Source organism: Rhineura floridana, chromosome 20 (assembly GCF_030035675.1).
Source record: "Rhineura floridana isolate rRhiFlo1 chromosome 20, rRhiFlo1.hap2, whole genome shotgun sequence".
Taxonomy (NCBI): domain Eukaryota; kingdom Metazoa; phylum Chordata; class Lepidosauria; order Squamata; family Rhineuridae; genus Rhineura; species Rhineura floridana.
The window spans coordinates 272748-297906 of NC_084499.1; the positions used below are offsets into that span (position 1 = coordinate 272748).

The 25159-nt window shown below is 47.4% G+C and overlaps 3 protein-coding genes across 14 annotated transcripts in view; 1 reads left to right on the forward strand and 2 right to left on the reverse strand.

Moving 5' to 3' along the window:
• The window catches only part of WDR31 (WD repeat domain 31), a 27588-nt gene extending 23385 nt beyond the window's left edge, over nt 1-4203 (reverse strand). Inside the window, exon 1 of one of the 7 annotated variants that reach the window (XM_061603609.1) lies at nt 4080-4196. In XM_061603609.1, the coding sequence (XP_061459593.1) occupies nt 4080-4165 (86 nt within the window). In that variant the 5' untranslated portion in view covers nt 4166-4196. Of the gene's footprint in view, nt 1-56; nt 2572-4079 lie in introns of those variants that run through there. The other 6 variants (XM_061603604.1, XM_061603606.1, XM_061603601.1 and 3 more) reach the window with 6 other exon arrangements.
• Nucleotides 532-12881, forward strand: BSPRY (B-box and SPRY domain containing). Of its 4 annotated transcripts, none has more exons than XM_061603611.1 (6): nt 532-765; nt 3055-3153; nt 5074-5304; nt 6716-6741; nt 7582-7706; nt 11254-12881. In XM_061603611.1, exons 1-6 carry the CDS (start codon nt 547-549, stop codon nt 11769-11771), a joined length of 1218 nt encoding a protein of 405 aa, XP_061459595.1. In that variant the 5' UTR covers nt 532-546; the 3' UTR covers nt 11772-12881. The 4 variants fall into 4 exon arrangements, with proteins under 4 accessions (XP_061459595.1, XP_061459594.1, XP_061459596.1 ...); XM_061603610.1 differs by lacking the exon at nt 532-765 and adding an exon at nt 1278-2486; XM_061603612.1 differs by lacking the exon at nt 532-765 and adding an exon at nt 1278-2486 and having other exon boundaries at nt 6719-6741.
• Nucleotides 11569-24915, reverse strand: HDHD3 (haloacid dehalogenase like hydrolase domain containing 3). Of its 3 annotated transcripts, none has more exons than XM_061603619.1 (2): nt 24726-24915; nt 11569-17328 (listed from the first exon to the last, which is right to left on the reverse strand). In XM_061603619.1, exon 2 carries the CDS (start codon nt 17292-17294, stop codon nt 16572-16574), a length of 723 nt encoding a protein of 240 aa, XP_061459603.1. In that variant the 5' UTR covers nt 17295-17328; nt 24726-24915; the 3' UTR covers nt 11569-16571. The 3 variants fall into 3 exon arrangements, with proteins under 3 accessions (XP_061459603.1, XP_061459602.1, XP_061459601.1); XM_061603618.1 differs by having other exon boundaries at nt 23362-24819; XM_061603617.1 differs by having other exon boundaries at nt 22328-24819.
• Between the last annotated feature and the right edge of the window lie 244 nt (nt 24916-25159).

A 25159-nucleotide genomic window follows, 5' to 3' on the forward strand; every position in this document is an offset into this window, starting at 1 on the left:
ATAGCAGCATTTTAAGACCCCAGGGATTCCTATATCCTGGAGTCCAAACAACTCACCCATCAGTCACAGCTCTGACTTCATGCATTAGTTAGTAACACCCAAAGCTTGGAGCAGCCAGGATGGTTCATCACAAAGAAATTGCTTAGAAAGTCGCCTGTGCCTTTTCCTTCATAATTTTCCTTCCAGAAGGGCTGGAGATTTACTTTTTAAAAGAAAACAAAGCCCAGAGTCTGGGCCCTTTGCTATCATGGGCCCTGGTGCAATTGCTCTGATTTGTCCTTGTTGCTATATGCCTAATCCCGCTGTGCCTAAAATGTTACAGCTTTCTTCCCTCAAAGACCTTACAAGCTCTTGGGGCCTGGGAGGGCCACCTAAAAGGGGGAGGGGGGAGGGACGGGGGGGAGGAGGAAAAGAGAGGGCACCGTGATCTGCGAGGACCAGGCCAGTGATGTCATCATCATGTCAGCCAAGAGGGGGCGTTTTCAGTCTCTCTCCAGGACCAAAAAGACTTTACAGTACACGTATTTTTAATGCCAGCTGCAACGGATGCAGCTTCCCAGAAAGCCTCGCCGTTGGCAGATAACCAGCCCTGTTCATCCCTCCCCAGAACCTGCAACCCGCCAACTTCTGGGCCGGAGACTCGTGCCCAAGCAGCGCCCTCCCGATTCTCCCCTCGCCCAGCGCTGCCGCAGCTTTTGCCAGCCAAGCGCTGCAGCATCCGAATCCTCTGCGTCGGGCGTGAAGGGGCAAAAGGGCATCTACTCAGTGGGTCTAATTAATTAAAAGCAAAATACACCTGGAAACCAGAGACAACCCCCAAGGATGCCGCCGCCGCCTTCTGGGAAACGCCCCCCCAGGAAGCCCCAGATAAGCCCCGGCGCCGCCCAGAGACGGGCGCAAGCGCTGCCAGTCCGATTTTTATTTATTAGTTAGTTAGTTATGCCATTTCTACCCCGCCTTTCTTTTCATGGTAGCAACCCAAGGCGGCTTACATGTGGTTCTTAACCGGTCTCCCATCCAGGCACTGACCGGAGCGGACCCTGCTTAGCCTCGGCAGGGCGCCAGCCTCGGGTGCCTTCAGGCCCCAGCTCTTCCTTCTTCGGCTGCCAGGAGGGCGCCAAAGGGGGGCAAGCGCCCCCGCCTCGAAATATACTTGGCCCTCCCGTTGGATTTTCTTCCGGCGCCCTTGCTGCCGGTTGGGCGGGCGCCTGGCAGCCCCCTCCCCATCGGGCCCTTCCCCAGCCGGGCTCACCTCCTGCCCGCCTTGCCGCGCCCTCCTCCGCCTCTCGCGGCATTCTCCCTCCTCCTTGCAGCCCTTGGCAACCGGCCCTCGGGGAAGAGGCTCTGCTGCCTGCCGCTTCAGGGAAAGGCGAGAGGGGCCGGGGCTCGGGCAGCGGGGCCAGCTCCCACCTCCGCGGCTGGGGGGGTCGCGTCCTCAATTCAGAGGCGCTGGGCTTCAGCCTTGGCGCTGGGAAGCCGTTCACCCCTCGGCGAGCTCCTCTCCTGTGCTTACGCAGGCTCAGGAGCAAGGGGGAAATACTCCGCCCATGCGCCGGAGAAAGGTCGGCCTGATGAATGTCGTGGGGCTGTTAATGCGCCGGGATAGCAACAGCGAAAGGGGATTGCCGAGGGGACTGTCGTCGGCCCGGTGCCTAGAAATGGTCGCACAGCCTGCGAGTATCGCCCGGAGGGCGCTGCTCTAGAACTTAGGGGACGAAGGAGTAGCAGGAGGGACTCTTCACGTGCTCAGAAAGCGCCTTGGCCGCGGGACTTCTAGTTCCACAAGTAACCGGACTCGCCTTCAGGTCATCTCCTGCAGCCGGGCTCGAGTCAGCAGCAGAAAGGCCCGAGCGAAGGGATCCCAGTTGTTCCGGGGACTGAGAGGGGCACTTTGCCCATGCTCAGGACCACCGATTGTTCGGCAGAATTCGCCAAGCCCTCCGGTCCAAAATTGGCTCCAGAGCCGAGTTCTAGTCTAGCCCATCTGAGTTCACCGAGGGGGAGGCGGATCTAAGAACTGCCCGCTGATCAACCGAGGGCGCAGCAGGGCGACGTAATGTCGGGCGCTTTCGTCTCCGAGCGTCTGGCACGCGGGGTAGACTGCCCTTGCGCGTGGAGGCTCTGGAGGGCCTAAGGCGGAAGGACGGCCGGGCGGGGCGTGCTCCGGGCAGGCGCAAGCAGGGAGGCTCTGAGGGCCGGGCCCGCCTACCTGAGGCGCAGCAGCAGGTGCCTCGGCCGCCCTCTCCTTCCTTCCTTTCCTCTCCGCCATGGCTCAGGACCCGGGAGCGGAGGAGCGCCGTCTCGGGGTGGCCCGACGGCCCGGCGAGGGGCGCCCCCCAGCAGGAAGCGCCTGCCCGGAGCACGGCCTGGACCTGGGGTGGTTCTGCTGCACCGAGAGGCGGCTCGTGTGCGTCCAGTGCTCGAGGCAGGGCAGCTGCCGGGGCCACCGAGTGCGGCCCCTGGCCGAGGAGGCGGCCGAGAGGAGGGTGAGCCTCGACGGGGCAAACCCCACCGGAGGACCGAATGGCCCCCAATTAAATGTCCCACCAGAGCCCGGCTGGGGAGTTTCAAAACCGGCAGCACTATCAGGAACAGACGAAAGAACCCTTTTAAGAGCGCACCTGAGCATATGCAAAGGTGTCGTTCCCTTTCACTGCATCACCAAGGCCCGCCTCCCAAATGTCTGGGAATGGAAGGCTGGGTATCCAGGATGGTGCCCAGGGGCCTATTTCAGAGCTTTCAGTCCCAGATGTCCCCAAGGTTTTGTATTTAGAGCTGGTACTAGCCTGAAGGCCAATGACCACTGGCATTAGTTTTGCCAATTTTGTCAGCATCCGGTTCACCAAGAAGCTCTTTCCTGCAAGGCCGGTTCCTTAACTCCTGATCTGTTTGGGGATGATTGGGGTGGGGGGAGGTGAATGCGCTTTGCACATACTCAGAGGCACAGCTCATCATCTTTGACACAGAATCTAGCACTGAAAAATTCTTGCTTGGGACTACATGAGGTGGCAAACTTCAGCATCCCACTTTTTTCTGTTTTGTTGTTTCTTTCAGAACAGAATTGTGGACCAGTGTGAAAAGCTTCAGCTGCAGAGGGCCACAATTGCCAAATTCACAGCGGAGGTGTTGCCAGAGAAGAAACAGCATGTTGTGGTAATAATGAGGTTTTGGGAGAACTGGGGGGGGGGCTTCAGCCTGAATTACCACCCCCCAGCAGTGCAAATAGCTTCAGGATCTCCTGCCTCACCCATACCCTCTGTACTATCACCCTCCGCTACAGTAGCCACTTTTCAGGGGGAGGGGTCTAGTAGGGGCCCCCATGCCTTTAACAGCTGTTGTACAGACAGAAATACACTAGGTATAGCTTGTCCCTACACTTGTTGGATTTCTGCATGTGTTATACGCAGGCAAACAATGGCCAGCATGCAACACCTTCCTTGCAGGTTTTGTTGGAATGTATGAGGTTCAACTCCAACTTGGTGGGTTGAGGCTGCATGGGGTTAATAAGGGTAGCTAAAGAGCTAGACCTCTTGCTGGTTGAGGCTATACCTATCCCTTTGATCCTCTGCCGTCTCTCCCCTTCCTGCTAGGCTGATAAGCAAAGGAATGTTGATCCCAGTTCCTTCCCGCCTTTCTCAGTGTTCTTTTTCTCTCGAGAGGGGAGCAGACATCTTCTCTTTGTCTCTCCTCTCAACCAGGATGAGGGCGACTACTGGGACCAGTGCTCGCTTCTCCAACATAGCTAGTTAAGCTAGATATAGAACTCTTTCCTATCAAGCATGTACGTCCAGAATAAAGTAGTTGTTTCTTATTTTAAAGCTTAAAGTCTCTGTCTGACTAATTTGCAGGGAAGGTAGAATCTTAGCAAAACTTCACACACACACTAAGCTCACTCAATACTCTCCATTCCGCAGCGCTACGCAACTCTGCTACGCATCTCAATAGAGAATTCCAACAGGTTTTGCGCTGGCTGCTATTCTGCTACTGGGCCAAGTTCAAGGTGCTGGCACTGACGCCTGAGGCCACATGCAGCTCAAGTGTGGGTGCCTTCAGAGACCTGTTATGTATCAGTTACATACCCAGGATCCTGGTCAGGGCTTCTGCTGGTGCAGAGATGGGGATAGGACGGTAAAAAGAGTTGGCAGCTTTCATCCTTACAACACATCCTAAAGCAGGAAGGTGCCAAAGGTGGACTCTGGGCAGCTCACTGGCCCATTTTGGGGGGTCTCGCCTAGCCAAAGCTGGTTGCTGGGACTCTCCTTGCAAACGGGGCCTGCCGCCTCCCTCCGTGGCCTTGAGCAACATGCTTAAGCAAGAGAGCAGATGCAGGGAGACTTAACAGCAGAGGCAGAATGAATCTTGCTTTGTATACTGTGGGGCACAAGCAGCCTTGTCAAAAAGGAAGTCGCGCATGCAAGGCTGAAGCCAGTTGTTGTCGCCGTCTCCTGTGACCACAGCTTTTGCACCCTCTGAATCTCTCACGGGAACTTGCCCTCTTCAGGCCATCTTGGTCGATGGAAAAGTCCATGGCTGAGTAGGGGAGGACCCGCTTTGCCTGCAGAACGTTCTGGGCTCAGTCACTGGGGCATCTCCGGTCAAAAGGGGTTCTTGGGGACCAGGTGGTAGGAAAGATCCTGGAGGGCTGGTGCCAGCAAAAGTAGATGAAGGTGGGCTTGGATCAGGGTGGGAGGGCTCAGGCCGGGGGCCAGCTGCGGCCGTCCGACCTGTTTGTCTGCCCCTCGGGACTCTGCCCAGGCCACACCCCTTGCTGACCCTGCTTTGGACCCTCCTGGCTGGATGCGTCCTTCAACTCTACCAGTGCTTCTGGTTTCTTTCGAAGGGTTAGGCTAGTGTCTGCAGAAATCAGCCTACTGTGCAAAGGGGAACCTTGCATTGGTTGCTTTCCCCACTTCTGTCTCTGGTCCTGCTCACCACTGGCACGTGACCCCCAGAGGATTACCCAGAAGGGAGTGTGGCCCTCAGGCTGGAAATGGCTCCCCACCCCTTGGTTGAGATGGCCCAACAGTCCGGCCTTTTATCATGCAGCTTCTGTTTTGTCTTGCCTGTGCTCAGACTGAAGCCAGCCATGCCCGGGAGGTCCTGATCCAGCGCCTGAACCTGGTGAGGAGCATGTGTGAGAGCGAGGAGCAGCGGCTGCTGGATGCTGTCCACATGGAGGAGGAGCGGGCCCATCAGAGCATCCTCACCCAGCAGGTCCACTGGAGTGAGTCACTGCGGAAACTGGATGCCCTCCGGGACTACCTGGTGACAGCAATCACAGCCATGGAAGACAGCAGCCTTGTGGTAAGCACTGGTGATTAGTCACAAATGCTGCTCCTTATGCTGCAGATTTCATGTGCTCTCAATTATGGAGAGGCCTGTGATGGACAGAGATCGGGGAGGGGGTATTACTGAGGCGACAACAGCAAGTCTTTTTTATCATCGCCATCACCCTAATATATCCCATTCTTCTACTCGTGGTGCTCTCATAGAGGCTTAAAAAACGTAAGAATTCTGTAAATGACAACAAAATAATAATTGCACAACCATACATGTAAAAACAATATAATTTCAGTTTCAACACAAATGGAATGAAACATTAAATGCCTGTCAAAAAGTCCTTTTCCATCTTTTTGACAGTCATTCCAGGTTTAGGGAATGGGCAGAAGTTGCAGGGCAACCCCCCTTTTGCCTGTAATTTCCCCATTCCACCTTTAATTAACTGCAGTTCACCCTTCTGATTGACATATCAACATTAACCAAGGTTTGCTGTCAACCAGTTTTAAAATCTGGTTTCAGGTCTTGGTTAAGAGCAAACCCTAGTTAGTATTGCCCACAATCAGCGTTGATGCAGACATGACGACTCGCTATTGTTAAGGCAGTGGAAGGGGGGAGCAGGGGAAGCAGTGCAGAAATCCATGGCAACTGTAATCAGCCTTTGCCTGTATTAAAACTCAACTCAGGACTGCCTGACTCTTCCGTCTCGATCACTGAGACTGGGGCACTCTTAGTGGGTCCTCATATGGCCCCTGAAATTCGGTTGGCCTCCACCAGAGACCGAGCTTTTAGTGTGGCAGGCCCTGCCCTGTGGAACACCCTGCCAAGAGAGGTTCGGCAGGAACCATCCCTTTTTTCTTTCAGGAGTCTCCTGAAAACTCGACTTTTTAAACAGGTATTTTCATATGAATTTTCTTATGGATGCAGTACTTATGGATGCTTTTATTATTGATTTTAGTGATGTTTTTATTAGGTTTTAATTCTGTTCTTATATGTTGTAATGTCGCCTTGGTATTTGTTATGAAAAGTACAGCTTGCATATTTTATTAAATAAATAAATATTGAGATTATGGTCAAATTGCACGAGCTTACATTTTTTTTTATCCTTCTTTTAAAAAGGCTGTAAAGCTGATATGCAAAGGAAGTTGCTTTGTACTAGGTCAGCCTGTTTGCCTACCACAATATTGGGGCCCCTGACTGGGAGCCGCCCTCTAGGGCCTCCCCCCCCCCACTGCCCTCTGATTGAGGCCTCTTTCGAAACTGCATGCACTGATTGGACCAGGGACTCTTAACACTGCACCGCAGCCCCTCCCACTCTTTCTTGAGGTTCCCACCCATGGGATCAAGTAGATCTACATCCGCTTATCACTGGTGATTGGATGTCATGCTGGGCCATGTTTTCATGTTTTGGTCACTTTTTCTCTTTCTTTATGTCCAGCAGGCAGAGGAGGAAATCTTTGAGAGGTGAGCACCCGGGTGAATACATTTTTGGTTCCTACTTGTACCCACCTATCCTAGAAGCAACAAGAACATCACAGCTGTCACTTTCCAGTCCTTGGCTACAGAGACCGATCTTGGGGACAACTTACATATTTTGTTAGAAAATCAACAATTTCTCATTTTGAGTTCTGTAAGAAGACTTCAGATGAATACTATCTGGACAGGATGATTTGTTTGTTTTCAATTTGTCAGTAAGGTTTACAATGTTCTCCCTTGTCACTGTTGCCTTCCTGCAATCTCATTATCCTCCTTTAGCATTCCTTTAATTCCCTTGTCATCTAGTGACTCAGCTACCTCATTAGCTGGTTTCCTGCTTTAGATGTAATTAAATACTTCAAAAATATTACTCTTAATGTTTTTTTTGTCATATGTTAAAAGCTTCTTTCTTTTTTGCACCCCTTATTGTCTGCTTCTGCATTTTATGTGTATGCTTTTGTGTTTTTCCTTTGGTTCTCCTCATTTGGGCAACACCTTCCTCATAGGCCTGGTGTGTACCTTCTGTGATGTTGTGTAAGATATCTATAACTGGTCACCGCTCCTCTTAGATCCACATAATTGTTTAGTGCTTAGGGAAAAAGACAACAAAATATTACTGTAATTGGGTCTGTGTGGGAGTGATGGGTGACCCAAGATCACAGGATCAATTCTTCCTTTATCCTTTGGCAATTCACTTTTACTTGCCCTACCTGCAGCCTTGGCATAATACTCCCAGCCCACCTTAAAGGGCTAAGATTACTGAAAAATAGCAAGGAACAGCTTACTTTACTAGGAATGACTAAACGAAGTTTCTGTTGCATTGATTAGGACAGAAGAAGCTGATGGAATCCTGAAGCCCCAGGAGTCAGAGAAGTTAAACTTTAATCCACGGTGCATCCAGAGTCCGTTGGTTAGCCGGTTATGGGCTGCAGCTGTTCTCTGTTGGGCCTCAGGTCAGTGTCTTTTCTTTTGTGTGTGTGTGTGTATTGTGAGGAGGTGTTCAGGCCATCTCCACCCTAACTGTCAGCTTCACTTGAGCTGCTATTCATACAATCAGAGAATCTTAGAGTTAGAAGGGGCCTATAAGGCTATCGAGTCCAACCCCCGCTAAATGCAGGAATCCAAATCAAACTGTACCCAACAGGTGGCTGTACAGCTGCCTCCTGAATGCCTCCAGTGTTGGAGAGCCCACTACCTCCCTAGGTCATTGGTTCCATTGTCATACTGCTCTAAGTTAGGAAGTTTTTCCTGACGTTCAGTCGAAATCTGGCTTCCTATAGCTTGAGCCCATTATTCTGTGTCCTGCGTTCTGAGACGATTGAGAAGAGATCCTGGCCCTCCTCTGTGTGTGACAACCTTTCAGGTACTTGAAGAGTGCTATCATATCTCCCCTCAGTGTTCTCTTCTCCAGGCTAAACATGCCTAGTTCTTTCAGTCTCTCCTCATAGGGCTTTGTTTCCAGTCCCCTGATCATACTTGTTGACCTCCTCTGAACCTGTTCCAGTTTGTCTGCATCCTTCTTGAAGTGCGGAGACCAGAAATGGATGCAGTATTCAAGATGAGGCCTAACCAGTGCTGAACAGAGGGGAACTAGTACTTCACACGATTTGGAAACTATACTTCTGTTAATGCAGCCTAAAATAGCATTTGCCTTTTTTGCAGAAACATCATACTGTTGGCTCATATTCAGCTTGTGATCAAGAACAATCTCAAGATCCTTCTTGCATGTAGTATTACTGAGCCAAGTATCCCCCAGCTTATAACTGTTCACTTGATTTCTTTTTCCTAGGTGTAGAACTTTGCATGTATCCCTGTTAAATCTCATTCTGTTGTTTTCAGCCGGATACTCCAGCCTATCAAGATCCCTTTGAATTTTGTTTTTTGAGTATGATTCTGTAGCCAACTGTGGTTCCACCTGATAGTTGTTCGATCCAACCCACATTTAGCTGGCTTGCTAATCAGAATATCATGGGGCACTTCGCCAAAAAGCTTTGCTGAAGTTGAGATATATAACGTCCACAGCATTCCCACAGTCTACCAGGGAGGCTACCTGATCAAAAAATGAGATAAGATTAGCAGGATTTGTTCTTGATAAATTCATGTTGGCTTCTAGAAATCACTGCATTTTTTTCAAGGTACTTACAGATTGACTGCTTTATAATCTGTTCCAGAATTTTCCCAGGAATTGATGTCAGGCTGACTGGTTTGTAGTTCCCCAGTTCCTCCCTTTTGCCCTTTTTGAATATAGGGAGAACATTAGTCCTCCTATAGTCATCCGGCACTGCAGCTATCATCCACGATTTCACAAAGATAATAGACAACTGTTCTGAGAGTTCTTCAGCCAGTTCCTGCAATAGTCTAGGATGCCGTTGATTGGGCCCTGCAGATTTGAACTCATTCAAAGTGATTAGGTATTCCTTGACCATTTGCTTCTCAATCTCAAGCTGCAATCATTTTGCCATCCTCACTGAGTAGCTGTACCACCATTTCTTTTCTCTGTCTCTTACTATGGATGTACCTGCAGAAAGCTTTTTTGTTGATTTGGCATCCATTGCTAGCCTCAGCTCATTCTCAGCTTTAGCCTTCCTGATGCCATCCCTGCAATTACGTGCTACCTGTCTGACCTCTTCTTTTGTGGCCTGGCCTTCCTTCCACTTCCTGTATGTGTCCTTTTTTGTTTTCAAGCTTTCTAAGGTTTCTGTGAAGCCACATTGGCTTCGTCTTCTGTCTTCCCCCTTTTTTCCTTGATGGAATTGTTTGCCATTGTGCCTTTAGAATTTCCTCTTTTAGAAACTCCCATCCATCTTGGACTCCTTTTCTCATTAGGGTCACTTGCCATGGATCTTTACTTACCATTGTTCTGAGTTTATTAAAATTGGCTTTCCTGAAGTCCTGGGTACACATATGGCTGCTCTCAGCATTTGCTTCCTTTAAAATCAAGAACTCAAGTATAACTCACTTTCCCCCAGAGTTCCCACAACTGTCACTTTATCCACCAAGTCATCTCTGTTGGTTAGAATCAAGTCAAGGATAGCTGATCCTCTAGTTGCTTCCTCCACTTTCTGTAGGAGAAAGTTATCTCCAACACAAGTCAGGAATTTCTTGGAGGGGCCGTGTATGGCAGAATTTGTCTCCCAACAGATATCGGGGTAATTGAAGTCCTCCATGATTGCTACACCATGCCTCCTCGAAACATTGGCAATTTGCTTTGGAAAAGTTCCATCCTCATATTCTCCTTGATTGGGTGGTTGGTAGTAGACTCCAAGCACCATGTTCCTTTTATTCCTTGTCCCATTAATTTTCTCAGTGGAGCTCCCAACCTCCTGTATTTCTGTGCCTCTTTTTCTATTCCTTCTGTTCTGTTTGAACAAGTTATATCCTTCAGTTGCTGTATTCCATGGGAAACATCCCACCAAGTTTCAGTTACACCTATCAAAAGTCATACTTACTCTCCTGTATTAAGAGTTCAAGTTCATCCTGTTTGTTTCCCATACTCTGGGCATTAGTATACAGCCATCAAAGACCATGCGTTTTATAGTCTGGCTTCCTTCCTACATTTTTATGAAGACTATTCCTGGACCCCATTAGAGCTGTTTCAGTTCCTCTTACTGTGCCCAAGCCTTTGTAAGTTTACATCTCCCTCCCCCTTGGGATTCAGTTTAAAGCTCTCCTGATGAAGTTCTCCCTGCTGTGGCCAAACACATTCTCCCCAGGCGTTGTGAGGAGCAGCCCGTCATTTGCCAGCAGCCCAGGAAGCATAGCACATGGTCCCAGAATCCCAGTCTCTCACGCTGGCACCACTTTCGTACACACATTTGAAAAACCAAAATGAAATGTTGCAGAAAGCGTTGTGGAATTTGGAAACTGCAATGTAAAAAATGTTCACATTTTGGTTTTAATTTTTTAAAAATTCTTTCATTGGATGACAGTCCATAGGCTATTAATCATATGAGTTTTAGGCTGCCATCCTAAATATGCTTGCTAGGAATCATACTTGAACATATTGGGACTTCTGTGCTTGTACTGCAGATTCATTGGTTGATTAAGTTTGCCTCTGGGAAACTGTTTCAGGTTCTGAGTTCAGTCCCCAGCATTTCCAGTTAGGGCCAGGAACCCTGGGCAGCAGCTGCCAGTCAGCACAGACTGCACTGATGGTCTAGACTCTAGATGCACCTCAGGGTCTGACCATGTCACTCGAAGGTATCTTCCTGTGTTTAGTTGCTCTGAAGCAAAAAGCCTCTTTTGCTGCCTTTGGCTTTTACAAGCTGCCTGCTGACTTCTGGCCAAGAGGCAACCCCTCCTATATGCAAAAGGAGGAAATGCGGGCTCAGATGCCAGCTGTGTGGTGGTGCTTTTGTAAAAACTTGTATTAAAAAGTAAATATCAGATATTTTTGTTTTAAAATCTTCTGCCTGACTAATGGGAGGTGGGTTTTTTAATGGATAAAAATGGGTTACTGCTGAGCACGGAATGACCAGTTTGCTTCTTCTACAAGCACAGATGAAGTCCACATTGACGAGAAAACGGTCAGCCCCCTCTTGGTACTCTCGGAAGACAAGAGATCACTCACCTTCAGCCCCAAGAAAGTCAGGACTGACCCAGATGGCCCGGCTCGCTTTGACCACTGGCCCAATGCCTTGGCTGAGGAATCCTTCCGCACGGGGATCCATGCGTGGAGAGTCAGTGTGGCAAAAAGTGGTGCTTACAAAGTAGGCATCTCCTACAGCTCTCTGCAGCGCAAAGGAGCTGGCCCTGAAGCCCGCCTGGGTTACAACCCTTCCTCCTGGGTTTTCTCCCGGTATGATAAGGACTTCCAGTTTTCACACAATGAGCGACACCAGACAGTGGAGATGCTCAAGTGCCCAGCAGAAATCGGAGTCTTGGTTGACTTAGATGCAGGAGAGCTATTGTTTTATGACCCGGACTCCTGTGCAATTCTCTATGCACACCACGAAACCTTTGCCAGTGCCGTCTACCCAGCCTTGGCCGTGGCCAATCAAAGCATTTCTCTGATGTAATGACAGTGAGATCCAGTTGAGACAGTACTGCAAGGTCATATTTATCTTCAATGAAATTGATGCACTAATTTCCTAAAACTGCTTCTCTTGGTTCATCCTGTATTTTAATAAGGTTATCATTCTGGTTCTTTACAATTCAAAGCACTCATGTGGACGACCATCTGATGTGCTTGGGAAATCCCCCTTACTGCTTGGAAGGCTGAGATGTGCACTGATCTATCCCAGGGAGTGAGAGAGTTTGCTCTGGGGTGGTTTGATTGACTGTGTGTGTGTATTAGCAGATGAGAGTAAAGGTTTGCAGATAAGTACCTCTACTACTCAGTGGAGACTGTAACTGGGTCAGAAGCTGACTGAGTGTGAAAGACTTGGATTGCAAAGGACTTTCCACATGATCCAAGCCTGCAGTTCTCAATCTTATTTAGCCTTAGTGTAATAACACTGCAGGTCTGGTCAAAAAAGAAAATGACAGTCCCTGAGGGGAGAGAGGAATAGCAAATGATAAATTCAAAATTCTGTGTAAAAAAACTGAACTCTGCAACCTGCATAAGTTACACAGTGGAGCATTTTGTTGCCCTTTGTTTTGTCATAATTTAATTGTAAATATAGCTACTATTTTGTTTTTGTTTTTTGCTGCTTTTGCTAGTCCTAGGGAGAGGCCAGGAATGCCCAACCCTAACTGCTGAAAATCCTGTCTAATCCTTCTTCCATCAATTCCCACAGCTATTGGACTGTATTCAGCTAAGTCCTATTCACAGTAGACTCAGTCAGATTAATGGACCTAAGTTAGTCCTGTCTATTAATTTCAACGGGTCTTCTCTGAACAGCACTAATGTGGACTACAACCCTCTGTAATTTTGGCATCATATACTTTGCTGATGTACCCTCGAGAATATCTTTGCGGCAGTAAGGGCTAAAAATTTGTTTTCTTATTTTCTTTCTTATTTAAGTCTCCACCAATAAGGATTTCTCCTGATGCAAACTTCTCAAGGTTTTTTTTTTAGTATTCTGGATAAAAAATTGAATTGATTAGTATTAGGAGAATAAATTGATGCAAGTGTAAAATTACGATTTTGTAATAGTCCTGAAATAAAGATATATCTACCTTCTGGATCTATTTGTTGTTTTTGAACCTGGAAATCTATTGATTTAGCAAAAATGATTCCCACTCCCCTTGAATGATTGCTTCCTACCGCTAAAATTTGTTTACCAAAATAGTTATGTGGAAGAAGATGACAGTTGGGTTTTGGCTTGTATATTTCTTGTAAAAATATAATTGAAGGTTGCTGAGTCTTAATGTAATCCGAAACCCTTCATCTTTTGATGACATCTCCCATGCCCCTCACATTCAATGTTAACACTTTAAGTTCAGCCATATGTTATACTTAATTGATCTATTTTGATCACCTGTATATTCCAATGCTTTCTATCATGACTCCAATCTCTCCCTATTACTTCTATATAAAACCATTTATATTGACAAAAATTTAAGGTGCGGCTCTGTAAATCCCAAGTAACATGTAACTCCCCCCCCAACATTAAACCCCCGTACCTAACTAACTAAAGACAGAGAAAATTTCCCTGCTTACAGGTATTGTCTGAGACAGCCCTGTGTTAGTTGGTCGAATTTCTGAGGCTTTTTGCCTCTTGTGAATATATTGTAAATCCAAACAATACAATAACTTTTAACCAAATAAATCTATATGTTTCCGCTAATCCCAACATGTTGCAGATGACACAGATATAGCCTTTTTGCGTGATATTATCTTGTTCCCTTGAAAATTTTTCCTTGTGTTGATTCATGTAATAACCAACCATTTGATCAATATTTCTTTCTTGTGGACGTTGATCTCATTGATCTCTGAGGATTGGTTGAATTGAGAGATATGTCATGTCGTTGATGTCTTCTGCGTTTAGTAGCTTGAGGAAAGGATTTCCAATCTTCTCCCTCGAGTACCATGTTGATGAGATCATCAGATTCCAATTCCTCTTCTTCCCATGGAGATTTCAGATTGAATAGCGCCAGTAAACTCACCAATTCCTGTCTGCTTGATGCTCTGTGTTGAACACCATCTGTTTCTATTATCAATGCAAATGGAAAGCCCCAACGATATTTAATGCCTGTTGTTCACAATGCTTCTGTGGCAGGGTGAAACGATTTCCGTTTGCGTAATGTTTCTGTACTCAGGTCTTGAAGAAATAGTACAGGGCTACCTTCAAATTCAGTTTGGTCTTTTTTACGCATAATTTTGAGCATCTCTTCTTTTTTTGCAAAGTTATAGAATGCAACTATAATGTCTCTTGGTGGGGCATTATTTTTTGGTCGAGGGCCCAGGCTTCTATGAGCACGTTCTATGTCAGATGCAGTGATGCTTGTTTCTGGAATTATTGATGACCACCAGTTTATTAAGACCTGGGTGATATCTTTATTATCTGTCCATTCTTTAATCCCTCGCACTCTCAGATTCCGTCAACGGCCCCGATTCTCCTGGTCATCCACATGATTTAATATGTCTCTCTGATTGAGTATAATATGTTTGATTACATCTGTGTGTTGAATGCCTATTTCTAGTGCTTCATTTGCAGTTTTAGTAGTATCATCCATTTTGTTTGTTAAAGAAGATATTTTTTCATCCAAGATTTTAAAGCTGTCATCCCATTTTTGAAGCAGAGAGCTTTGAAGACATGCAAATTGTGAAGATAGTTGTGCTGTAATTAAATCTTGGTCTAATTCGGGAGTTAATATTCATATTGACTCACTTTTTGACGTTTTAGAAGTTTTCGCCGCCATTTTGAAAACGTGGTTTCCCACAATGTCCTCAGTAAAAGTATTTGTGCTGTGAGGGAGTAGTTCTTTCTTTCTTTTTCGTTCTATCACTGCAGGTAACGCTCCTCTATCTTGCAGATATTTTTAATTGAGTTTTCTTCCATTTTCGCACCAAGGCTTTTTTAAAACAGCATCAGGGTTAGCGGAACTTGCGGTTTACCCTGTTGCTCCGGCGATGGTGCGCATGCGCCCCTGTATTGGCAGAGTTGATTCCCGGCCATGAAGCTTTGTCGGGTGAGTTAGTCAGCTTGGCCCACCTCACCTTGTTGTTGTGAAGATAAAGTGTGTGTGTATGTGGTGTGATAACATTTTGAGCTCCTTGGAAGAAGGATGGAACAGAAATGCTATCACTAATAATGAATCCTTCACAACAAACAAGTTACAGGTTGCAGCAAGCAATGTCATTTCATCTGGAATGGGCCTAAGAGTGGGGTTGGGACCCCTAAGATCCATAAAGGTGTGTCATTCCATCTTGTGGGATTTGGGGCTTCTGCCTGCTGTGTGTGCGTGTGAGTGGGCATTCACCTTGCCTACAACAGAAACATCTTAACTTCTGGAAGTCTTTATGTTTCCAACATAACCATCTGCCTGTACTTGTGAATTGGGACCCCCAAATCATGCAAGCTGTTTTACCTGGCCTACAAATCAGTTCGCTGTCCCATATCCCATTTAGCTGTACCCCCACTCCTCACCTTTCCTGATTTGTTCCAGTGGAAATAAAACGGGCCTTTAATCTGGACAAGTTGGGTTCAAGTCCTGTCATCTCTTTTGTGGATTCTGTGTGATGGTGTAGCCCTGGGCAGGTGCCTGTTTCCCCATTTGTAAAATGGAACCATCAGGGCCCTGTTTCCCTGCTGCTGTGGGAATTGTCACTGCCAGGATTGTGAAGCACTCTGCTCGTAAACAAAAAAGTCTTCCTGTAAATTGTGGACGGGGCACCTGCAGCGCTCCAGGTGTTGCTGAGACTCCAGAGCCCGTCATTCCTGGCTGTGTTGACTGGAGGATGAGACTTGAGAGACCAGCAGAGTCTGGAGGGCCAGCCTGTCCTCCCAGTGAAATGATTAAGGACAGAGGAAGGGAAGAATGTCCTAGAAACAGTAGATGTTGTTTTGCTATGCCCCTCATAATAGCAACTGCTAATTTTTTTACATGAAGAAATGCATGAAATCGCCAACTAACCAGAAATGAGCTTCTCCCTAAATTCTGCAACATGAAGGTGACTCAGAAATTTCAACTGGTCCAAAATGCAAGATACAGCTTTCCACAAATGCCAAAGAAGCACCTCTTTATCTGGCCTTCGGCTCCTGAAATGTGTTTGCAGGGCCAACCCTACCCATGTGAATGTAACGTGTCTCTATGGTCTTTAATACTGTATTTTAAATTTCTGTAACCCGCCCTGGGGAATGGCGGGCAATAAATATACCAACAGCAATAACACTGGATCCACTTTTTCACCTGGATGTAATATTGGATCTCTCCAGCAAGACATTTTCTACAAGTCCAGCAAAATCTTGTTGAAGAGTCTTTCATAGATTGTACCATTTCATCTACAAGTGTGTTATCTGGGGACGGAGCTTGCATTTAAAAAAAAAAAAAAAATTATTGATTTTATAATGACAAATACAAATAAAAGTAAGATACAACCCAAATATTATAAGCATTTCACTAGGAACACTTTGTTACCTGTTCGTTATGAAATTGTATTAAATTATTTCAGTTACATGTCTTAAATTGTAAGACAACTTCCAGATCTGTTTTGGGCCAAAAAGTGACTCATAAATACTTGAATAAATAATTAATTGGCGAGAGGACTAGCCCAGGTTCTTTCTCCCGGATCTTGCTACATACTCTCATATATATACGTAGGAGAACATTGAAAATGCACTTTCCTCTTTCTTTCTCCCCCCACCCCGCCGCAGTGGTACAGTCTAGGAAGGACCCTGCCTATGGTTTTTCTGAACTCTAATAAAGGTTTCTTAGCCCTTCTCTATCAGGGGCAGAAGGTGTGTCAGCGATTGTAGGACATGGGCTTTTGGCACCTGGGCATCCCACGCGGAAGGCTGGCCAGCTGTCTTCAACAGGAAGCTGTGCATCCCTGCCTCCCTCGCTGCCTTGTAGTCATTCACATAGTCATCACCCACATGGGCAGCCAGCTCGGGAGACACTCCTGCGATGCAGAGAGCCTTCAGAAAAATCCGCTGGTCTGGCTTGGTGAAGCCCGCTTCTTCCGAGCTCAAGACAAACTCAAAGTGCTGGTGCAGGTTGCACTGGGTCAGCGTTTCCTGCAGTCTCCGGTCAAAGTTAGACACGACGGCCATGGGGATGCCCATCCACTGGCAGTGCTGGAGAGTCTCTCTGGCCCCGGGTAGCAACTCCCAGTTGCCTGCAGTGCTGTATTCGCCATAGAGCTTCTCCGCAATGGGCCGGACAGCCCCTTCATCATGCACTCCGGAGAGCCGGAAGGTCTCCAGGATGACATCCAGCCACCACTGTTTGGAGCTGAGGCCTCTGCCTTTGCCGTAGTTCGGGAAACACGCGCTGTGGGCCTTGTGGGCTTGCTGGAAAGACTGGTTGAGCATTTTGACTTCCACCTGGAGGCCACAGGCCCGGGCCTCGGCAGAATACCTCTCACCCACGGGGAACCGGAGTCGAAGGAGGGTGTCCTTCACGTCCCATGTCAGAAGCCGAAGCTTTAGCATTATGTCAGCAAGGCTGCCTGTTGTCAACACTACCCTGGAAAGACAGACCAGAATGGGAAAAGGAAGCAAGCCCTCATTCCACCCCACAGGCCAAATGTTGATTTACTTGGTTTGGTTTATAGCCACCCTCACCCAAGGCCTTGAGATGAGAATCGATGCCTTTCTTGGTAGCCAGGTTTGCCTTGCAAGCTCTGTATTAACAGGACCGTAAAGTTGGTTTCTCTTCTTTCCAGTCAGGAAATTGCCCTGCCCCACTCAAGGATGGACATGCCATGTACCTCCCGGAACACCCCTTGAATCTTTGCCAAGCCACTACTCGAGGGTAGATATCGTAGAATCTCTCGACAAGAGCGGCTATGCCCGTGCGGGTTGGGAGAAGTTGAAACGGCATCCCATGTGCTTCTATCTTGCCCGTTTTATCATGACATTCGTTCATCAAATATAACTACAATTACCCAATGGATCCCAGGCCGGGACCTTTCATACTATACCAGTTACCTTCTATCAGACCCCAATATCCAGAAATTACTCACTCTGTTGCAAGGTTCCGTGCCACTGCAATTATCATATGCAGAACACTTACTAGCTCAAATGTTCATACAGCCCTAATTCCAGTTGACTAATGTATGACTTTTAACTAGTTTTAATTAATGTTTGATGTTTTGTACTGGTCATGGACCGTAAATAAAATTCATTCAAAATTCATTCATTCATGCCAAGCCACTACTGAATGTTCAAAACCATGGAATGTAAATGAGAATTGCAATATTTTACCTAAGTGGCAAAATGAGGAATAGTTTAATGACTAACCCAGGATCATCAGATGACACATTCCAATGTAGTGGTGGTATTTATGGAGAGAGATTTTGATTGATTTAAATTATTTTTATCTTGCCTGTCAGCAAAAGCCACCAAGCTTTTCAAAAAATAAATTTAAAACAAATAAAATATTTGTAAAAAATATGGAACAGTGAAACAATAATAAATCCATTGTCTTTATTACTTAGGAACAAAAATCTAGTAGAGTTAACAGCTGAGTATCTCTAGCAAAAGTACTTGACAACCAGAATGCCACAACTAAATAGGCCCGTCTCTCCAGCTGCCCCCTGCAGCCCCTCTGAAGGCAGCGGCATTTGAACAGGGCCTCTGGTGCAGATCTTAACGAGCGGGCAGGGCACTTCAGACGCTGTACTCCCAAGCGTTGAGGCCTGCGTAGCCCACCACGAATTGTACTTAGATGTGAATTAGAAGCCAGTGAAGATCTTTCAGTGTGGGTGAGATGCATTGCAAGCAAGCAACAAGGGTCACTTGCTACTCGGGCTGCCATGATCTGGAACAGCTGAATTGTCCAAGTAGCTTTCAAGGGGAGTCCCAAATCTAGCGCTCTGCAATGGTCAAGTCTGTATGTTGGCAGGGTGTGGCTAACTGGCAAGACTTGAACAAGGGTGGGTTGTCAAGAGAGACTGGCCCACCTGGTGAAGCAAACATGGTTAAACCTGTGCAGCCCCACTTGTAAGATCAAATGGCTCTAATTGGCCAGCTCACATCCTAGAAGGCAAGGAAGTAGCAAGCCATAAGCAGGATGTCTTAGTAAGCGAAGATGAACTGGGAGTTGTAGGGGGCAGGAGTGGAATTCTCAAGCCAAAAGAGTAGGATGCGTGCTGCAGTTTCGATTCCTATTTCAACATGACAGGCTAGGGGTATTTTATATAAAATCAATCGCTTTACACATCACAAGTGATCACTTAGTTACCATGTTCAGAATGATGCTGAGAGAGAGAGAGATAGTGAGTGAGAGAGAGAGAGTGATTGGCAAATCTTGGACACTGTTGAGTCCAGCGTTTTTGTGTTTTTTTAAAATACAATTTTAATTCCCAAACTGAGGAATACATTCAGTAATTAATATTGGGTGTGTGTGTGCGTGTGTGCATGTACATCACTCTCACACACACTTTCATTTAAAAAAATTAAAAGCAAAGGAGAGGGGAAAAACCCCCAAATTAAGGACCAAACAAACTGTGACGAAATAGTGGCCAACTTCCAAGTGCTCCAGATCTCTTCATCAGGTAAGAATTTACAAGGCAGGGGTTGGGGTTGAAGAAATATAAAAAACAAAAGCTTCAGAGGACCAACCCACACACTGCTGAGATTGACCACTGCACCTCTGCATGTTTTATTAAGAATGGTTGCCTTCTGAGCAGCTCCATTGGATGCAGGTGACCGTTGCATCTCTGCATGGAATGTGACTGGCTCATTCAACCACTACATCTCTGAGTAAGTCCCTGCTCTGAGTTTGGCTCCTTCCCATCAGAACAGTGGCTCACAGAAACACAGGGATGGTCTCACCAGAACATAAGAACTTGCTGGATCAGGCCAGTGGCCCATCTAATCCAGCATCCTGTTCTCGTAGTGGCCAACCGGATGTCCAAAAGGGAAGCCCACGAGAAAGGCATAAGCACCAGAGTCCTCCCCCCTCCTGCAGCTTCTAGAAACTGGTATTCAGAAGCATGTTCCCTCTGACTGGAGGCAGAGCATAGCCACTGATAGCCTTATGCTCCATGAATCTGTCAAATCCTCTAAATCCCCACCAAACACCCTTGAAAAGTAAGCTTTATTTCGGCCTAAGTGCCAAGTACACCTCTAAATTATGAAGGAAAGGTCCAATGCACGCTGATACCTCAGATTAATTTACCTTTGGAGCCCAAATTTAGTAGTCTAGAGCCACTTCACCCCCTCCCGGATGGCTTTTTTTAATCAAGTTAGAACTATTTTATTTAATTATCCTTTCGCCTCACCTGAATTTCTGCTGGGCTGGCATTTATTTTCCCTATCACCCACCCGTGTGTGTTTTAAGGCGCTATGTTAATGTAAATGTATGTAAGGTGCTATGTTAGTGTAAATGTTAGTACTGCCCTCAAGTCGATTCCGACTTATGGCGACCCTATGAATAGGGTTTTTATGAGGCTGAGAGGCAGTGACTGGCCCAAGGTCACCCAATGAGCTTCATGGCTATGTGGGGATTCGAATCCTGGTCTCCCTGGTCATAGTCCAACACCTTAACCACTACACCATAGGTATTTAATTATTTACTTTCTTCCCTGTCCTTTATCCCAAGACAGGTAACTACAATAAAATATGCATTATAAAACAAAACCATAGAACCACCATAAAAGAAGAAAAGTGCAAAAACAAAAAGAGTTCCCTATCTAAAACTATTAACAACAGTTCCATACATAAAAACAATAGAAACTTTTTTAAAATTCCACATATAAAAAACAGTAAAAATAGTTCTGATACACATGCACACTGGAATAAAAGTCTTCACTGAAAAGCTTGTTGACAAAGGAAGATCTTCAGCAGCTGCTGAAAAGACAACAGAGGCGATGCTTGCCTAATATTTAATGGGAGGGAATTCCAAAGGGTAGGTGCCACCACACTAAAGGCATGATTCCTATATTGTATGGAGCGCACCTTCTGATAAGATGGTACCTTCACAAGGCCCTCTCCTGAAGAGCATAGTGATTGATTTCATATATTTTCAGGTATCCTGGCCCCAAGCTGTATGGGATTTTGTACAGCACCTTGTACTTAGCTCAGTAGCTAATGGGCAGCCACTTCTTTCAGCCGTGGTGTAGCACAACAATAGTCTGCTCTGGTGAGCACTCGAGCCACCACATTTTGCACTAACTGCAGCTTCCAGGCCAGCCTCAAAGGCGATTCCACAACGTGCATTGCAATAATTCAATCTGGAGGTTACTGCATGTGGACGATAGCATCACGCTATCCCGGTCCAGAAATTGTTGTAGCTGTCTTACTAGCTAAAGCTGGTAAAAGGCACTCTGAGCCCCTGAGGTTACCTGGGCCTCTAGTGACAGAGATGGATCCAGGAGCACCCTGAGACTACGAATCTGCTGCTTCAGGGGAGTACATGACTCTGTCCAAAGCAGGCAGCTGACCAGTTATCTGGACTTAGGAACCATCCACCTACAGGACTTCCATCGTGCCAGGATTCAGTTTCTTGGCCCTCACCCAGCCAGCCACCAAGTCCAGATACCCGTCCAGGGCTTGTATAGCCTCTCCTGATTTGGATGTTACAGAGAAACAGAGCTGGGCATTATCAGCATATTAAGGACACCTTGCCCCAAATCCCTGAATGACCTCTCCCAGTCATTCTTCATATAGATGCTAAACAGCATGGGGGACAAGATGGCACCCTGCGGCACGCAAGAGCACAACTGCAAAAGACAATCACCCAATTCTATTCTCTGAAAGGCGAGATCTAAATCGAGAACAAGCTTTAGCACTTAAGTTGTGATGCTACTGAGGGAGTGTTAAGATCAGACTCTCCGATATTAAGCCATGTATGCTCATCATCTGTGTATGGATGGATTTCAGGTTAAAACTGGGGTGTTTGAAGTCTCCTATAAGACAGGAGGGGGCGCACTTCAGGCCTGTGAGATCTGAAAATGAAATGGACTGCCTTCAAGTCGATTCCGACTTATGGCGACCCTATGAATAGGGATTTCATGGTAAGCGGTATTCAGAGGGGGGTTCCCATTGCCTCCCTCCGAGGCTAGTCCTCTCCAGCTGGCTAGGGCCTGCTCAGCTTGCCACAGCTGCACAAGCCAGCCCCTTCCTTGTCCGCAACTGCCAGCTGGGGGGCAACTGGGCTCCTTGGGACTACGCAGCTTGCTCACAGCTGCACAGGTGGCAGGGCACGTAACCCCTGAGCCACTCGCTGTGGGGTGATCTTTAGCTGGCCCTTGACGCCCAGAAGACACGAGCGGGGATTTGAACTCACAGCCTCTGGACTCCCAGCCAGGCTCTCCTCCCCACTGTGCCATACCAGCTTTCTTGTGAGATCTACTTTGGGTTTTTTAATAGAACCCTGAGCGCTGGCAACAGGAGCCGAGTACAAAATAGTCATCTGGGGTGTGTGGGTGGACCACACAAAATTCAGCACATGCTCAACCTAAAGATTTGCTTTCAGTGCCAGAATAAAGCTCGTGGCCCTTTCACAGAAAAATCCACACCTGGACTTCCTCCAAGCTTTCTTCATTTCAGCACTGAGGATGGGGGAGACCTTGTTGTCATTGCTAATGTTTAAAAAACTAGGAGTCAGAGATGAGTAGATCCAGATCTACCCTCTGCCCACCTCCCATGTTGTAAGAAATCCCCATCTGTCTCACTCTCACTCTCTGCAGGAGGTGAATGAACACTCATTGCCATACTTGTTACGTAGCAGGAAAAGGCAGCCTAACCAGTTGGACAGGAAGAGGGCAGGGCAGGACAGAGCGGAGAAAGGGCTGGCTTCCACCAACATGCACACAGTGATGACGTTGCATCAAACCAGTCACTCTGCTCCTCCTCCAGACACTGCCAGATCCGTGGGATGGATCAGAGGCCTTTTCAGGCCATGTAATTCCCATGACTGGGGGTGGGGTGGAGACCAGCTGCATATTGGCTTTCCTTCATTGGAGCATGTCCAGCAAAAACCATCTGTTGGGACCTCTTTGCTCTCTGGGTTTCCTCCATTGAGCAGGGAGGGGGTTATAAGGCCTCCTCCAGTTCTAGGATTAACATTGTTTGGAATATTTACACCCCACTTTACAGCCCAAGAGGCTCTCAAAGCGGCTTACAAAAGTTTCTCATAATGTCACCATGCAGGAACAGAAGCAACACCCATATCTTTCCACCTGCTGACAGACAGTTCATTCTTCCTGGCACTGGGTGGCAAGGAGGAGGGGAGAGAGAATCAAGCCCACTTCAGTGCAGCAGGAGCACCCAAAGGGGTTGCCGCTCTGGGTCCTCCTGAGCCACCTCTTGCAGGAGTTTTGGCTTAGGATGGTTGTGGGGTGTTGTTGTGTGACATTGTAAGTTGTAGCAGAGGAGCGATTTGGAGCAAAATGACACCAGTATGCTGATAACTCCCGATTCTGATGTTTAGAGAAACAGAGCTGAAACATCTGAATCAGAGGTAGTCTGGACAAGGGCCAATAAACTGAGTTTAAATCCTGGCATGGCTTGTGGTTGACTGGTTCCCAAGTCCGGGAGATGGGTCACTTACCTGTTCCGAACAGAGTTGCCCTTCTTCTGAAGGATCAGTTGGTAGTCTGGGGCTGTTCCTGGATCCGTCTGTCACTTGAAGCACTGGTGGCCTTGGTGACTAAGAGGGCCTTGTACCAGCTATGGTTGATAAGACAGCTACATCTGCTGCTCCTGGACCAAGTGGGCTTGGTCACTGTCATTGGGAACCTCAAGACTGGATTAATGAAATGAGCTCTTTGTGGGGCTTCCCTTGGAAGCTGTAGCGGGTGCAGCATCCAGGTTGCTGGCTGGGACAACCTGTCGATACCGTGTAACACCTCTGCTGAAGGACCTGACCTGGGTGCCCATTCAAGATTTTGCTTTTAGCATTCAAACCTCTAAACAACTTGGGACCAGGTTACCTAAGGGGCCACCTTCACACCTCCTCAGATGGGGCATCACTAAAAGGGAGGGCTTGGTATGGACACCTCTGCAGCTCCAACCCTTTGGAATCAAGTGCCAGATGTTGTGATATTTAGAAGGCATTAGGCAACAGAAGACTCTCTCTCTCTCTCTCTCTCCAGTCTTGAAAGCAACAAACAGAACTTCACCCAAGCTTGCTCTGGATCCCTATAAGGATTCTGTTAATCACCTAAAAATATATGCACGTAATTGTGATTAACAAAACAGACGTTTTTATTGTTCTACCAAAGCATTTCGGCTTCCGCCTTCATCAGCTGCTAACATACAAATGCCGTTACCAAAGTGGCAGTTATAGAGCTTTGAGGATGGAATGCTCGGAGGGGCTTCATTTGCAGAAGCTAAATGATGTAATATATGAGCATAATGTTCCCTGAAGTGTGACCCAGCTAGTTTATGGAATATTAACTGTATAGCCGGTTTAATTGTCTTTAGTTTGCAGTGTTTATAAAAAAGTAGAATTCTATATTTTATCTTATTTTGTTTTGACCGTTGCTCACTCGATTCTGAAGCAGCCCATGAATCACACGAGACCTCAGGAGAGCCCTGCAGCAGCATCAGGCTCAGGCCAAAGGGCCACCAGGCCAGCCCCGGTTCCTTCAAGCGGCCAGATGCCCAGATGGGAAGCCCGCGAGCCAGAGAAGCCCCTCTTCCCCTCCTGTGGGCCACGGCGCCCACGCTTTCAGGCCCCACAACTATTCCCAGGCCTGAGACGCGTGAGGAGCTCCCCTCCCCAGAAGGCCAGGCAGAAGGGGCTGGGGCCAGGGATCAGGACCTTAAACGTGCCTCTGTGGACATGCAGAGTGCTAGACTAGGCGCAAACCTACAGGCAGGCCAGGCCAGGCCCCAACCCGTACCCCCACCTGCGCCTCGTCTCGTCTCAACGGCTGGAAACAGCCACAGGATAGTCGGGGCAGTCCTTACCTATTCGCCAACAGCTCTGCAGCTTCACCAGGACTGAGTGGGCATGCGCAGCTCAGGGCAGCATGCTCAGTGAGCGCCTGCCAAAGCCAGTTCCGCCCTCGCTTTGCCTCTTTCTGGTCACATGGGGTGGGCAGGGAACGAGGGTCTTTTGCAGGGCTTCCTCCGATGGACTTGCTCCAAAATGCACCTCTGAGCGCCAAGGCTCAGCCCTAAGATTGCCACTTCTTGAGGAACAGGTTTTGCCTGTTAAAATGCAGCAAGGCAGGCAGGCACTCACCAGGTGCAGCTCCCCCCCCCCCCGGTCTTGGGGTCTCTTTAATCTCTCGGTTTTGTTTTGTATTCTGCCGCTTGGCGTTTCTTGTCTGAATGTCGGCCTAGTTTTCCAGGCCTCCGTGACTCGCAAGCCCCCTTCGGCGCTGCACACACGCGAGGAG